Raw genomic sequence first — 15577 nt, forward strand, 5'->3', positions numbered from 1 at the left:
AGGGTGGAAGATTTCCAGCCCATAACTGTTCAAGAAGTTATGCAAAGCAGAACTGTATTACTGAGACTTTGAAAGAGCTTAACTGTTGACGCCCCAATTTGGTCAAGCGGCTTGTTGTATATTATGCTGGGTTTCCTGGGGTTGGTTCCATTTTGTTTCATAGCGTCAATGTAATATTTTAATTTTGACATGCTGTTTTAGGATCTGGATATGTAAAGCTGAGTCTGATTCTCCGGAGAAAAAAATGGGGCCCAAATATTTTAATGAATGAATCCTGATAGGAGAAAATGAGTACATAGAGGAAGCATGCAAAAGATCAGCATGGGATCAGGCGAGACACAGCTGTGGCAAAATGCAACAAGGAATGTTGGCACAAGTACCACTTGAGGACAGATCCATGCAACAGCTGGGCACATTGTAGCTGAAGGAAAACTGCTAGAAAATTTCACATGTGCCGGCTCTGTTTACAGCCAGCTGGTCTTGTGTCAAGGATTAAGCTTTCAGCGTGTCACCACAAATACATGAAAAGCAATGCTTCAGATCAGGGTATGGCCTGAAGACTGGGAGGTCTGCTCACCTGGAAGAGCTCAATGCGTTGCTCTGTGCGTTTGGAACTGGGGTTTGGCACTCGCAAGACACGAAATTCAGCCCGGAAGAGATTGGTGCCGTTCTTTTCGGCTGAAGACACGTTGAAGTGGAAGACGTTGGAAGTGACACCTTTGGGGCAGTAGGTCAACTCATCTAGGAGAGAGCAGAAGGATCTAAATAACCAAAACTTGATGCGTAGGGGAAAGGCATTCTGGAAATCATAGTTCTGTGCCTGCTAATGGCCCTATCACTGCACCGGGTAAAAGAGTCAAAGCATAGCTGAATCCTGTTTAAATTGGGGGGGGGCTTGTAGAAAAAATTCCCCATCAGTCCCAGCATGGTCTTAGTATACAGTGGTTCCAAGGTACAAAAGAGATATCTGCTTCATTCACTGATTTTGTAAAACTCAATAACTGACCTAAACAAGCAATATAATTTTACCCTCTTTGCTTCAGATTCACCCTCTTCCATTATCAGATACTGCTCCCATACCCATTATTCCCATAGAAAGTGTTCTTATTACCACCACCACCACCACCACCACATGAGTTGCTGCTTTCCATACAATTTACCCTTCTTCCACTAGCATAGCCCATTTCTGGTGGAAACTAAAGGTGTGGATAGCCTCCGTGTCAACTGGAAGACTCTCCTGCACTGACAGCTAAACTGTAGGGCCAGATTAAAATGTGATGTTGAGGCAAAATAACTTGTCCGTGTGACTTGCCACGTGCCCAACATCTCAGCCGAACTGGGATACTGCCTGCACAAAGCAGTTAGTTGTTTATGGCTCATAGGCACATTAGAGATTTGTAGTCTGAGCAGGCGTCCTACTGGCACGTTAGAATGGAGTTAGCCTGGGTAGCTAATTTAAAAGGGTAGCCAATTTATATGAGATGCTGGGCAGGTGCAAAGTGTTCTGGGTCTTTTGCCTCACAAGCATGTTTAAATCAGGCCTTAGTTACAGCAGAGACTGAAGCACTGTGCAGAATGTATTTTAATGACCATGGTAATTGCATCCTGAAATTACTTTTCACTGACAGAAATGCCCTTCCATTGGGAGGAGGTGATTTTTGCTAATTCTCTCCTTTATGGCAGATCCCTGCTTTGCTAGCCCTTCGGATAGTTGTTCTTGGACCCCCTAAGTACAGAATTTGGAGGGGGGACTTCAGTGGGAGAAAGGAGGAGGGAAAATCCCTTTCTGCAAGCTTTGTGCTGTTCACAGTGGCCCCGGTCACACGGGCCGGATAATGTGGGGAGGAGGTGGGGCTTTTTGCACCGCCGCAATTAGAGCTGCCATAACGCGATCCCACGCGTTGGCGGCACGCTACAGTTCCTTCCCTCCGCTCCTGCGCATCAATGAGGGTCCGGAGGGAAAAGCCGCGGCTGGTGCAATCACACCAAGGGACTCCTGAGGCATCCCGTGGCAAACCAGTTGCTAGTACCTCCGAGCATGTAGTTTTTAATCCCTCATTTTTGGCGGTATGCCACGGGTTTGCCACGGGTGCGCTCCACTTCCCAGATGTTGCGGTGTGATTGCACCCAGATAATCTACCATGCACTCATCGCTCTCCTGCAGCAAATCCTCCATGTGAACGGGGCCAATATATTGTATACAAGCACAGCCCTACGCAGAGTTACACTTTTCTGTCCATTGAAATCAATGGGCTTAGAAGAGTGTAACTCTGCTTTGTACAGCACTGTAAAGCCTTAACACAACATGTGGCTCAGCCTTTCTGGGACTGTGCTGCTTGAAAGAGCCAGCTTGATCACATGGTTGAGCACTCTCCCATGTTACGGTGGCATATTTATTCAAGGGTTTTATTTTGCTATAACATTTATACCCTGCCCTTCCCCATGGCTCAAGTTTGCTTATAATACATAACTAAAAACTTCTAGTAACAACACCCCAATTCACTCCCAACCTAATGAAACACCTGAGATTTACCCTCTGCTAAAAGCTCTGGCTATCCCACCTCTCCACCCACATGGGCAAACAATAATAACTTAAAAAGTTCATGTTAAAATAATAATAACATGTTAAAAATTATACCATAGTAACCCAGCAGAACATATCATAAGGACAGCTGGATTAGGTTTAGATGAAGGTGGAGTGAAAATTGGTAGAAGAAACATTAACAATTTGAGGTATGCAGATGACACAATATTACTGGCAGAAGATAATGAAAACTTGAAATGACTACTGCTGAAGGTTAAAGCAGAAAGTGCGAAAGCAGGATTACAGCTGAACACCAAGAAGACAAAAGTAATGACTACTGGGGAATTATACCACTTTAAGGTTGATAATGAAGAAACTGAAATTGTTGGAGATTTTCTATTCCTTTGCTCCATCATCAACCAAAAGGGGAACCAAGATCCCCTGATTTTTTGGCCATGAGCAGCACATATTCACTGCTTTTGAGCAGCAGATATTCACTTTCTTCTTTTCACACTTGTGTGACTTTGTAGCAGCAAAAACCATCATAGCTGCAGCAAACACAGCTGCTGCATGGGAGGTAATATGGCACTGCATTTATACTAAATCACAAGGGTGTACGAAACGGCCGTAGTAGTGAGCTGTTCTTCCTGCAGGTGGCTTAATAATTCTTGGGAATGTACAACACATGACAGGAACTGAACCTGGGGACCTTCTGCCTGGAAGCAGACCTTCTACCATTCAGCCACTGATAATTCCCCACATACATACCCCCCATGAAGAAGTGTTACCATTTTATGTATCCACCATTTATTTTTTCATTCAAATGTTTAGTGAATTTCATACCCAAACCTCAGGATAGGAAAAAACAGTTTAAACAGACATACAGCAGGCAGTTATTTAAAAGTATAGATAAAAGTATAGCAAGTGACAGCCTGCTTACCCTTGAACATAAAAAGCCAACTCAGGTTGGGGGTGTGTGTGTTAACAGTCTTTCATCACTCTCTTCCCCCAAAAGGCCCCGGTCACACGGCCCGGATATTGCGGGTGGGGGGAGGTTTGGCTAATTGCCCCGGAGGAAACTAACACGCGGCCGCCCGAGCACACGTCCCGGTTGAGGTCCCATGGTTAGGGGGGAGATGCCGACCAGACGAGTATCCTGCAGCGCGGCACAGAAGCCACGCTGCGCGATCACACTAGCAATCGCTCTTTGTGCGCATGTGCTGTTGGGCGCTGTTGCGCAACCTGAGGAGACTTGGGAGACAAAAAGAAACCCTTGTGTGCGACAAACAGCGGCGGGCGGCGGTTGCCATGTAAGTCCCCCGGAAACGTGATCAGACGCCCGCCCTTGCCCCGCGGTTTCCAGAAACTAGTACCTCGAAGGTACTGGTTTTTTACTCCGCATCTTCGGCGGGAAGCCTCGGGTTAGCCACGGGAGCTCTACGCTTCCCAGATGTTGCGGTGTGATCGCGTCCGGAAAATCCGCCTACCATCCGTATCGTCAGCGTGGCAAATGCTCCGTGTGACCGCAGCCGAACTTAGGCTTTGGTGAGTCTTTTGGATTAAAAAACAACATCCGGGGCTGCCAAGAGCCACCATGGGCCCCTGGACAAAGATTCCATCTGGGCCCCCCCATGGCCCTGATCCAACCCAAATATCACAACAAGACAAATCACTTGGCATGCGGTTACCATGAACCTATAATAATAAAATAATCCATCTGTTTTTGTTCATTTATTTACTTTATTTATATCTCACCTTTCTCCCCAATGGGGGATAGATTTGCCAGCTCTGGGTTAGGAAATACCTGGAGATTTTGGGAATGGACCTGGGAAGAGTGGGATTTGGGGAGGGGAGGAATCTCAGCAGGGTATAATAGAGGCCACCCTCCAAAGAGGCCACCCTCCAAAGCACCAATTTTCTTTAGGGGGAATAATTTTTGGTCATCTGGAGATCAGTTGTAATAGCAGGAGATCTCCAGGTGCTACCTGGAGGTTGGCAACCCTACACAGAGGCCCAAAGCAATTCACATCATTCACCTCTCCTCCATTTTATCCTCACAATAACTCTGTGAGGTGGGGTTAGGCTGAGAGTATGGGACTGGCCAAAGGTCACCCAGCAAGCTTCCATGGCAGAGCAGGGACTTGAACCCGGGTTTCCCAGATCCTAGTCCAACACTTTTAATGACTACGCTACACTGGCAGGCATAACTCATCAGAGAATAAACCCAGGAGACTCAAAATTGGCCACCAGCTGCAGGATCATTTTGGGAGTTCCAGGGCCAAAACTGAAAGGCATGGGGAAATCCTGGCCCAAGTGAGACAAACCACAACCACACCATGCTATTTGCAACGGAAGCAAAGGGTCTCTGTTTCTGGCAAGCATAAGTCAGAAAATAATGATACATGTTTGAAAACTGGCCACCAACCCCAGAATGATGGCGGAAGTTGCAGTGCCAAAATGAAGGGAACTGGAACGCCCTGAACCAGGTTAGACAACCTGTCATACTTCTTTAATACTTAGATCCCGAATCTGCCATGGAAGATTACTCGGTGACACACTCTCAGCCAAACCTACCTCAAAAGGTTGTTGTGAGGATAAACAGAAGACAGGAAAACAATGCAGCTTTGGGTCCCCACCAGGGAGAAAGAATGGATATAGCATTTGTTATAAATCTAATTTTTAATGACATTACAAAGGGCTATTTAGATCTTTCAACAACCCAATAATCGTGATAACAACCCAGGGCCTGAACTGGGTGTTCTAACTCCTGTTCCACATGCATAACCACTCAAACAGATTAAAGGGGAGGGGAGGGAGGCAGTTTAAATTGCTTTCCCTTGGCTTGCCCGGGAGCCCTGCGGCTGAAGGGAGCCCGGGCAAGCCGACCCTTGGACAGGCTGGGGAAGGCATGGGGAGGCATTTAAATGCCTCCCTGATCCTTCCAGGGGCCCCCCGGCCCGCCCGCCTCGGAGTCGCCGAAGGGGGTAGCTCTCTAGGCCTTCCCTCTGTACCCACGCACACAGAGGTTTTGGCTGTAGTGGGTGCGGCCAATTCTTAAGCCAGCCGGAACTCCATTCCTGTGCGTTCCTGCCCCAAAATAGCCATGAGTTAGGCAAGTTCACTTCAGTCTTGAAGAAAGGCAAGTCTGGCTAATCCTAGAGTGCCTTTTGCTTTGCTTAGACTTTCCTATGCCCCTAGTGGCTGCAGCCAAAACTGTATTAAACAAATAAATGGAAAGACGTTCGGCTGGATGCAGCACTACACTGCCTTCAAGGGCCCTCCAGCTGACTTGGGCCCCCCAAATTTTGTCCCCCCCAGTCCCCTGACAGCAACTGTACAACTGTGGGGCATCCACCAGCTCTTTATGGGACCTTGTTGTCTAAACATGGCAGCCCCAAAGAACTGTAAAGACTTTGCTCTCTCTAGGCCTTCAAGACTGTGATGTGACTCTGTGGACTTTCAGCTATGTTGGTAGTAGGATGCCAGCCTCCAGGTGGGGCCTGGAGATCTCCCGCTTTTACAACTGATCTCCAGCTGACAGAGATCAGCTCCTCTGGAGAAAATGGCTGCTTTGAAGGGTGGACTCTATGGCACTCTACCATGCTGAGGCCCCTCCCCTCCCCAGACCCCGCCCTCTCCTGGATCCACCTCCAAAGTATCCAGGTATTTTCCAGCCCAGACCTGGCAACCCTAGTTGATAGCCAAGTGCTTTAGCTGTATATCATTAGCTCCTCCATGGAGATGGGGGGGGGGCGCTACACTGACTACAAAGCTACAGCGATGAATATGTTACAGGACCTCAAAAGACCACACTGCTTAGAGGTGCTGTTTAGCAAACATTCCTTCATGGCAGTAACTTCTCAGTGTTTCCTCATTCCAGCAAGTCCTCTTTCCCCCCCTTCTCCTTTCTGTGTAGAATCACCACTGGTCTTGTTTTCAGGATTCTCAGCCAACAGTGGACTCCAAACTCTAAGTACAAAACAAGAACTTGAGGAGTGGGCTGGGTGAGACCCTCTATCCAGTGGCTGCTTCCCCAAAGAAACAGACCAGGAGGGGGCCCTCTCAGCTGTTTCTGACTGGTACACTTTGTCCTGCTACACTGAGCCAGACTGTGGTCAGAAGCCACCAAGCCTTTACCATGTGCTCCTGTCCTAGAAATGAACTGTTTCGGGTAGGGAGTGCAGGGGAGGGGGACGGGACACTTCCTTTCCTGTCGATGTTTGGGACAAGGATGTGGGCTCCTCCTGAAATATCAGGTCTGCTTTCCTATCAGAACTCGGCTCCCCTCCCTCTCTATCTCGCTTCCTCTGCTGGAGCCTTGGAAAAGGATGAGTGCTCTGAGCTATCGGGCTGATGGTTTGGAGCCAGGGACCATTTCCTGTGTATGTAATTCAGATTTGTCTATATCAGTCCATAACCAGTCCTCAATGGAATAAGGCTGTTCCCCCCCCCCAACTCCCCAAACACACACACTTTCCCCTGTTGGGGAGGGGGAACAGACTGCTTTTGGCTCTAACTTCATTCTGAATCACTACCTGGCAAATGGACAAAGCCATGGGAAAGCTGAACATCAGCCACTTTTGAAGACACGGGACCAAAACCATCAGCTCAGGCAAGTGGAAAAAATTCTACAGACTTCTGAGAGGCAGTCTTGTGGCTTTCACCAAGGTTATATATGTTATAATTTGACATAGCATTTCTTGGGATGCAAACAACTTGGTTCCAGGAGTGGCCAATGAAAAGGACACCCATGTCCACAGAGTCAATTAGTCCCTTGAGTTCTCTGTATTGTGAATATACACAGGCTGGTAAGTGCCCAGCAGGAAGCAGCCTAAAGGCCTTCTCCCAGAGCAGGTTAGGTTCCCCCTAGCAGCACTCCTGACCATTCTAGGCCTCCTTGATATGTCCAGCTCTACATTATGCATGAGTCGGCATTTAACCTCTCCCTGCACCTGAGACAAAGCAGCCTAAAGGCCTTCTCCCAGAGCAAGTTAGGTTCCCCCTAGCAGCACTCCTGACTATTCTAGGCCTCCTTGATATGTCTAGCTCTACTTTATGCATGAGTTGGCATTTAACCTCTCCCTGCACCTGAGACCACCACTCACACATTTAGAATAGGCTCACATTTCCCTTGAGCCAACCCCATTTCCAATATCCCTCTTCAACTCAATTTCTTTTATCTGTAGTTCCAGTACCGCCATGGCCTGGGCCTCTAAGGCAGCAATCCTGAGAAGTATGTTATTCAGTGGGGCTTTCTCTCAGGAAAATGTCTTCACAGTATTCCTTTTTATGTCCGAGGGAACTTCAGCAAGCACAGCTGCATGGTAGGGAGAGGGGCAGTAGGCACAATGACTAGGATTATCAACCTCCAGGTGGTGGCTGGAGATCTCCTGGGATTACAACTGATCTCCAGGTGACAGAGATCAGTTCACCTGGAGAAAATGGCTGCTCTGAAAGATAGACTCGATGTCATTGTACCCCACTGAAGTCCCTCCCATCCTCAAACCCTGCCCACCCCAGGCTCCACCTCCAAAATCTCCAGGTATCTCCTAGCCCAGGGCTGGCAACCCTAACAATGACCCCCCTCTTTGGGGAACTGGTTTCCTTCCATGTACCTACTAAAAAGGCATACAAAGCATCAGCAGCCAACAGCCTTACCTCCATTTGCTGAGTTCTTTTTGTGCTGATCTCGGGTTCTGTTATTGTAATACACTCCCATCTATATAAAGTGTGTGCAATTTTAAACAGAAGCCCCTTGAGGCAAGGGTGTGGCCTTTTTACATAAAGTATTAATAGTGGTGATTACTATCCATCTCCCCCCCACCCATCTCTTTAGAAGAGTTTCTTGGCACTTCTTGATTTAAGCACTGCCCATGATCGTAAAACTATGGGACAGGCTGATCAAATGAACACATGTAGCTTCTTCAAATACTACTTGTGTTATTGTCTTACTCCAGCTGGGTAAATGTCAAACCAGTGCTGATTCAAAAAGTTACCTTTTCCAATAAAAACATCACCCATATTTGGGAAAATGTGATTAATGTTTATGTTGTATTCATAAATGGCTTTCCTACTACGTGAACAATATTGCAGGTTTCCAGAGAATTCCTGGTAGGTAGTGTACAGATTTTATTGCACAGCAACGTATTGTGAAATACACTAGAGGACGTTCCAAGCAACCGTCTCTAAGTTTCCATTCCGCTTCATGCTTAAGAAACTTTCCTCCATGAGAATTCCTGTAATGGTCAAGTAGCTTTTCCAAAACTGTTGCATCCTTATCCAATATGGGGATCACCAGGAACATGAGAAGAGCCTTGATGGAGCAGATCAATGGTCTATCTAATCCAGCATCCTGGTTCCCACAGTGGCCAACTAGATACCCCAGAAGGCCCACCAGCAGATACACAGAAGCCCAAGCCTCCCCTTGTTGTTGCCACTGACAAGAACTCACATTGAAGTCCCACTCATCTCTCATGGCTAATAGCCATCTTCCACGAGTTTGTCCAGCATCCTTTTAAAGCCATCCAGGGTAGCAGCTCATGACCACACACATTCCATGACCGTGAGTTCTACAAGTTATAGACTGTGTGAAGATTTATGAATTGCATGAAGAATGTGATCCTGTAACAGGAGACTGTTAAGGTTGGCCCTATGCTAGGAAGTTCAATATATACTTAACAATCTGCTGCTACCACACTACTTTGTCAGTGCCCTATTTTGCATTACCATCACACTGACAAACATCAGTACCTACAGACAATAGTCTGCATCTGCATAGATTCAGCCTCTGTGGCTCACATTACCACCCTTTGGTGGGAGAAGGCAGAAATGCACATCTGCACAGCATCTGTACTTTCGTGCCTTTGACCTCTCTCTCCTGAGCATCTTGCTTTCCTCTGCTGCTGAAACAGTGCTTGCTCTACTGTGCTTGCTTTCAATATCAGCTCATAGACCTCTTCTGAATATCTAGATGATTCTTCAACTTTCTTCTTTGTTTGCTCCCTGCTTCATCTCTGAGATTTCCAAGGGAGGCTCAAATTACTACTATGCGCCTCTGAGGGCCAGTTCGCCACCACCCCTTCTAAAACCCATGTGGAATGGGAACCATGTGATTGAAAAGGATAGTGTATGCGTGCTTGCTGGGCAATTTTTTTCCGTTCCCCACATGGAAAGCTGTTTATATGACGTGCACCTTCATGTGGACTGGGCAATTTCAGCAGTGTCAAGTTATGACCCCCATTTTGAGATGGGGACCATGATGGCACGCTTGAAACCACACAAATCATACTGTTTTGTATCAGTAACATCCTGCTCCAAAAGGCACACACAGAAACACATAATTCAGTTCTCAGACATCAGTGACACAACAGGACAATGAGGGCCTGCAACCAAAGTGGTGTGTTGAGTGTGAAGATCTCTGTGGCAGCTCTTAAGTGGTTAAGTGGTGGTTATGTGTCCGCTTTGCCCTGCAGCCAACTCACCACTCAACCCACATGTCCCTTTAGGACTGCAGCAAAACTGTGGTTTTGCCGAAGGAGGAATGTGACCAGCCACATGATGGATTAGAATCCAAACTCACTCAACAGCATATACTTCACCATGCTAAATTCATGCATGAGCTGGCCTAAATTCTCATGGGCAGCCATATTTGCACCCCTGACTTTAGGGTCCAGCTAAAGTTATTGAAATCGGGCTAACTGCACGAAGCAGGGGGCATGCCCAGTGCCTGGGGTGACTACCATGGCGCATGTGGAACATTTTAGTACTTCTGCTCAGTCCTTTAAGGATAATTTTGGCTCCCAGGCCTCGAAGCTCTTTTTCCACTCCTTGATCCTGATGCCTGTCTCTCCCCCTTCCCCCTTCTTTCCCTCTCTTCTAGACATTGGCTTGGTTTTCTGTTCACTGGCTGGATTTTGGGCCGATGTTATTCCAAGACATTGAAAGTTGGCCGGTCTCTGGCCTGCCCTGTTGCCAATGCTCTAACCCCTCCACCTGCTGGGGGGGGGGGGGCTGCTGTTCAGCCAGAGCCTGGATGCCTGTTGTAACTCTCCGTTTCAAATAATAAGTTAGCTTTCCCACAGCCCAGTCTTCAGCATGTTTACTCAGAAATATGTAACACTTTGTTCAAGGGGACTTGCTTCTAATTTTACATACCCTCTTTTTGTACTATACCCCCCCCCCATATACACTCTTGTCCTAGACAGGGCTTCGCATCCCAACTCTTGTCATCCTCTCCTGTTGTTGCTTTCCCCGTCCCTCCCTCAGCAACACTTGGCCACATCCTGCTTCCCACCCCCACACTGATCTGCTGTAATTCAAGAACCCATGAGGACACCTAATGGCAGCAAATGGGAATGTGGTTATTGCCAAAATCTCACAGCCCCCAGATGATTGGAAAACCTGCCCATGCTCCCTCCGCCTTAGCCAAGATTCCAGGCCTAGCTTTGAAATTCATTTACTGTGTGCTCAAGTCACAGATATGAAAGAACAAACCAGTGCACCAAGATCACACAGCCCATCTGCAGATCTTCCAGAGCCACAATTCCCACACATATTACCCATGAACTACTTGCACACACAAATACTTCTTTTCATTCCTTCACTAAAATGTTTCCCCCCCTCCTCCACAATTTGGACACACCAGTGCACATTACTAACTGGTATGGCCCTTTAATAAATGGAGATGCATTTTGGGGACTGCACATGAACACACATGACTCTTTCTGAAGGCAGACTAAGCATCTATTGTTTTGTGGGTGATACCTACACAGACTTCTTCCTCATGTACAGGAACAGGTCTACAACCACAACATAGGTGCACGTGTATGCTCTTCTGTACAACATTTGCAAGGACACTGCTGCAGCTGGTGCCGCATTGGGCAATAGTGGCCAACCTCTTTCCTAGATAGAGCTTTGCATCCCAACGTAAAGCCTGCCAAGCTGTGCCCCAAAGCCCCCTTTCAGAAGCCCTGTTCCAGAAGCTCTGTCTCTGCTTCCTGGAGAGCCAGGCACATGGAAAGCGGGATATTCAGTCCAAGTACTGAGCCTGGAAATTAGGCTCAAATCTCACCTCCCCCAAGAACCCAAAGGGCACTCTCTCTCTCTTAGGTTCAGTTCCTCCTGTGTAAAATGGCCATCACCCGAGCCCAACTCAGACACTGTCACCCAACCTTCTTCCCCACCTCAGCCTTCTGCGAGCCTCCCACTCCTCTCCAGGCTTCTACAAGGGCCAGCCCCCCCCCCCAACACAGAGACGTGCGAACGGCATCAGTGGCAATTCGGGGGTGCCGGAAGAAGGACTTACTGTGCTCCGGGAGGCCCTGGATCATGTCAAATTTGTAGATCTCCTTGGCATAGTACTCGGACTCGGTGTTGTCCTGCGAGCAGCTCTCCTCCTTCTCCTCCTCCATCTCCTCCAGAAGCTCCCGGGTGCTGTTATACAGAGCGAGGATCTGGTAGGGCACGTGGCTCGGGCCCACCGTCTCCGGGGGGCTGGTGAGGCGCAGCTTGCTGAGGATCTGGCCGCGGATGGCCTCCACCCGCTTCTTCTTGATGTGCTCCAGGTCGAGCGTGGTGCAGGAGGAGAGCGCCAGGCTGACGGCCGCCAAGCTCAGGAGGCAGAGGAGCAGCAGAGTCCTTTGCAAGCGCATCTTCACGGACAGCCCCCGGGGGGGAGCGCGCAGGCGGAGGGGCGCCGCCGAGGCAGCCGATCCTGGCCGACGAGTGGCGCTGGGCGAGAAGGGGCATGAAGGAAGGGCCCGGCCAGGGGAGCGCTTCTAAGAGGCGCCGCCGGCCACCGGGGGGCGGGAGGAAGCGGGTCGGCGCTTCGCCTCGCCGCCGGGGTCCCTCTCCATGGGTCCCGGCGCGGGCCAAAGCGAAGTGGAGGCGGCTCAGTCGGCTGCGGCCAGAGGAGAACCTGCCCGTCCGCGCTCCGGCTTCACACTGCGCCGGGCAGCTCCCGAGCCAGGCGTTGCGGAGGCGCAGCCGGGAGCGCACGTGTCAGGCGGGCCCGGGAGCGCACTGGCGGCTGCCGGCGCGCCCCGCTCATGCCTCCCGCTGGCTCGACGCGCCCCTCGGGAGCAGCGGCGCCCGGGCGGACTCGCCCCTCAGGACCTGCGCCTCGGCTTCATGGCGGGGCGGGAGAGCGACCGAGGCGCCCGGCCCCCTTCCCTCCGCAGTCGGGCGGCCCCGGCCCCCTGCTCTCGCCTGGGCCCCGCCGCTCCTGCCCGGCTCCTCAGCGCTGGCTCGCCCGCTCGCGACACACGCACACTGCCTCGCTCGGCTCCTCTGCCTTGAAATTTTATACCTCCCTCCCTCCCATGACGTCTCTGGGACCGGGACGGGGAAAGGGGGAGCGAGAGAGGGTTTCTCCAAGCCCAACCTTCGCATCCAGGGCCGGTTTAATGTGTTCAACAGGCGCGTCCTGTGGAAAGGCCGGGAGGGAGGGTGGGGAGGGAAGAAGCGCTCTCTCTCTCTCTCTCTCTCTCTCTCTCTGTCTCACACACACACACACGCATACACGCACACACCCCCGATTGCCCCTCGAGTCTTCTTCTTCTTCAGGCTGTCAACTCTTGCTGAGCAACTGTGGGCTGGAGAATCTGGGTGTGTTGCGCTAGAGATCACATTGGGGGGGGGGGCGGCTTACGATCCACAGGGACTTCCCCGCTCTGCTTTGCGTCCTCTCGATTATTGCTCGACGTCGATTAGACCTCCCGCAAACATAGATATGTTTTCCAGCAGCGGGAGGGAGGGGAGACCCCTGTCACGGTTTGTCACGAACATCCACAGGTCCAGTGCCCACAAAGGCGAGTAAAATGTGACATGTTGAACACCACACCACCACATACTTGGAAGTCAATCCCACTCATCCCAAACTACTTCTCGCTGTGCTGTTTAGGACTGCAGTCCTGCTCGAAAGTAAGATCTACTGGAGGAGAGGGGGGCGTCGGGTGGCTTGTAGGAAAAGTGTGCGTCTCTTTCAACTGGAGCCCGGATCCAGGTTCTGCGATGGGAGCGACGGCCCGGGTGATCGTCTCCTCCCATTCATCGCTTTTGTCGCCCAGCCTCGACTTCGGGTGCTGCTATTGCAAGATGCTGCCAGCCTCAAAGCCCGCCGTTATGGGCCCCGAGATTTCAGCCAAGGGCTGATTTGAAAAAGTGGACTATACACAACAATATGCACCATTGACTTCTCCCAGTTCCTTCCTCCCTCAAGTATTAGTCGTTGTTAGACTGCCGTCGAGGGGAATGCTGTGCGTACTGTTTAGAGGAGCCACGGGCTAGGCTGGACTGGGGCGAGAGACTTGAGGCTTGTGCGCTTTTCACTCGTGATTGATGCAGGCCCCACTTCACTTATTTTACAAAAAACCCCGGAGCCTGGGAGGCAAGAGTGGCGAAGGAAAGCCGATGGCGCCCTCTGGCGGGCAACATACGCCCGTGCAATAGCTCCCGGGAAACATTCTTATTTATATATAGGACTAGTTTCCAAGAAAGCGTGCCCCTGAGCTGAAGAAAAAAGGCAAATAGAGTGGGTTGAGTACTTGGCATTGCATCCTCTTTTCTTATTTATTTACAGCTGCTGAACACCATCTTGAAAGCTAAAGGTTTCCTAATGTGACCTTTCCATCATGTGAGCGGTCTCCATAACTGCTACACAAACGAGACACCTGTTATAAAATGGCTGATTGAAAGCTGTTTTCCTCCCTTCTCATCAATTTCTTGTCCACCACTGAAAAGGCACCTGTCTTCTCCATCTCAATGTATGTCCGTAATAAGGGGGACAAGTCACCTGATGAAAACTGGCCCTCAGTGCCTGTTACATTTGACAGAAGAGTGGTCATCATAAGAGCATTCCAAGATGAACCCAGTTCATTGCCTGGGGCATATGCTACGTGGAAAAGCAAGTGGGACTACTTTGCTTCATAACCAGCATATATGTGCAAAAGAATTGGGCAAAATTTTGGAGAGTGGAAAGGATAAACCATGCCTTAGACTTGTGGGGATAGGAACTAGAGGATGATGCAGAAAAGGCTTAGCTTTTATTTTGTATTTAAATAGTATTGCTTTCCCCAGGAGTCCATACAGCGGACAACAGTAAACACCATCATATCCCTTACTTGAAAATTGTTATTTGACTCTCTCTTTTTTTGCCGAGAAGTACAGGGAAGAGACATCTGTCTGTCTGCCTCTCCTTTTCTAGCCAACAGAATTTCCACTACAAGGGCTAAGGACGAGAAGAAGAGAACAGACCAGTCTGGATCTGACCAACTGCCAGGGTTTTGCTAGTAGCTGCCCAGGTTTTGCTCACCGTCTTCACTAACAGGCTGGTGGATAACTGCCCTGAGGAGGGTCTCTGAAAGCAAGTGACCCCCATTAAACTGGCAGGAAAACCCTGGAGAGGAGAAGCATCCAATGAGACTATGCAGCATTTGGGGGCATCCCTTTAAAGCAGATACATTTCATTTATATTACTATTTGCATATACATTAGTATTCACCTCTTTGACTCTTTGTGAGAAAAGAAAGTTTAAAAGTTTATAAATCAATAAGGAATGGAGGAGGGAAATATGAAATAGGAAATTGCAATGTGTTATCCCTAAAGTGAGGAGAAGGGCTCCCTCCTTCCCGACCAGTGTTTCAATTTATGCTTTTTTCTGCATATTTTAGCTCTGTTTTTTTAATTGTTTTAATGATGTATGGTTTGGGGGGGAGTTGGTTTTAATGGTTTTTAAATGTGATTGTGTTATGTATATTTTAATGAGTTAGTCACCTTGGTGGCCTTTGTGAACGCAGAAAGGCAGGATATAAATTTTGTAAAAGAAATAAATGTCATACATTCTGACCAGAAAGCCTTTCTTTTCTTCTCAGCAATGTGGATTGATAGCTATTTGTAGTTGTTCTGCTGTAATGATGAGGTGTTCTGTGCCCGCTTAGAGGCTCCCTTGTCTTCACTGCACATTCACAAGATCAAGCTGTGGCATTTTAAAAAACATCTTGGGGCTGAAGGGTCCCTGCCTCTAACCAAGAATTATTGAGGATTAAATTGGGGGGG

At 49.1% G+C, this 15577-nt stretch overlaps 1 protein-coding gene across 1 annotated transcript in view; it reads right to left on the reverse strand.

The window, feature by feature from the left end:
• The window catches only part of TGFB3 (transforming growth factor beta 3), a 32114-nt gene extending 19328 nt beyond the window's left edge, over nt 1–12786 (reverse strand). The window contains exons 1-2 of the mRNA XM_015418346.1: nt 11829–12786; nt 578–741 (exon numbers count right to left, since the gene is read on the reverse strand). Coding sequence (XP_015273832.1) covers nt 578–741; nt 11829–12174 — 510 coding nt within the window. The 5' untranslated portion in view covers nt 12175–12786. The remainder of the gene's footprint in view (nt 1–577; nt 742–11828) is intronic.
• Nucleotides 12787–15577: the final 2791 nt, after the last annotated feature.

The sequence above is a fragment of the Gekko japonicus genome, unplaced genomic scaffold (genome assembly GCF_001447785.1).
Source record: "Gekko japonicus isolate JY-2015 unplaced genomic scaffold, Gekko_japonicus_V1.1 scaffold3, whole genome shotgun sequence".
In the NCBI taxonomy this organism is placed as follows: Eukaryota; Metazoa; Chordata; class Lepidosauria; order Squamata; family Gekkonidae; genus Gekko; species Gekko japonicus.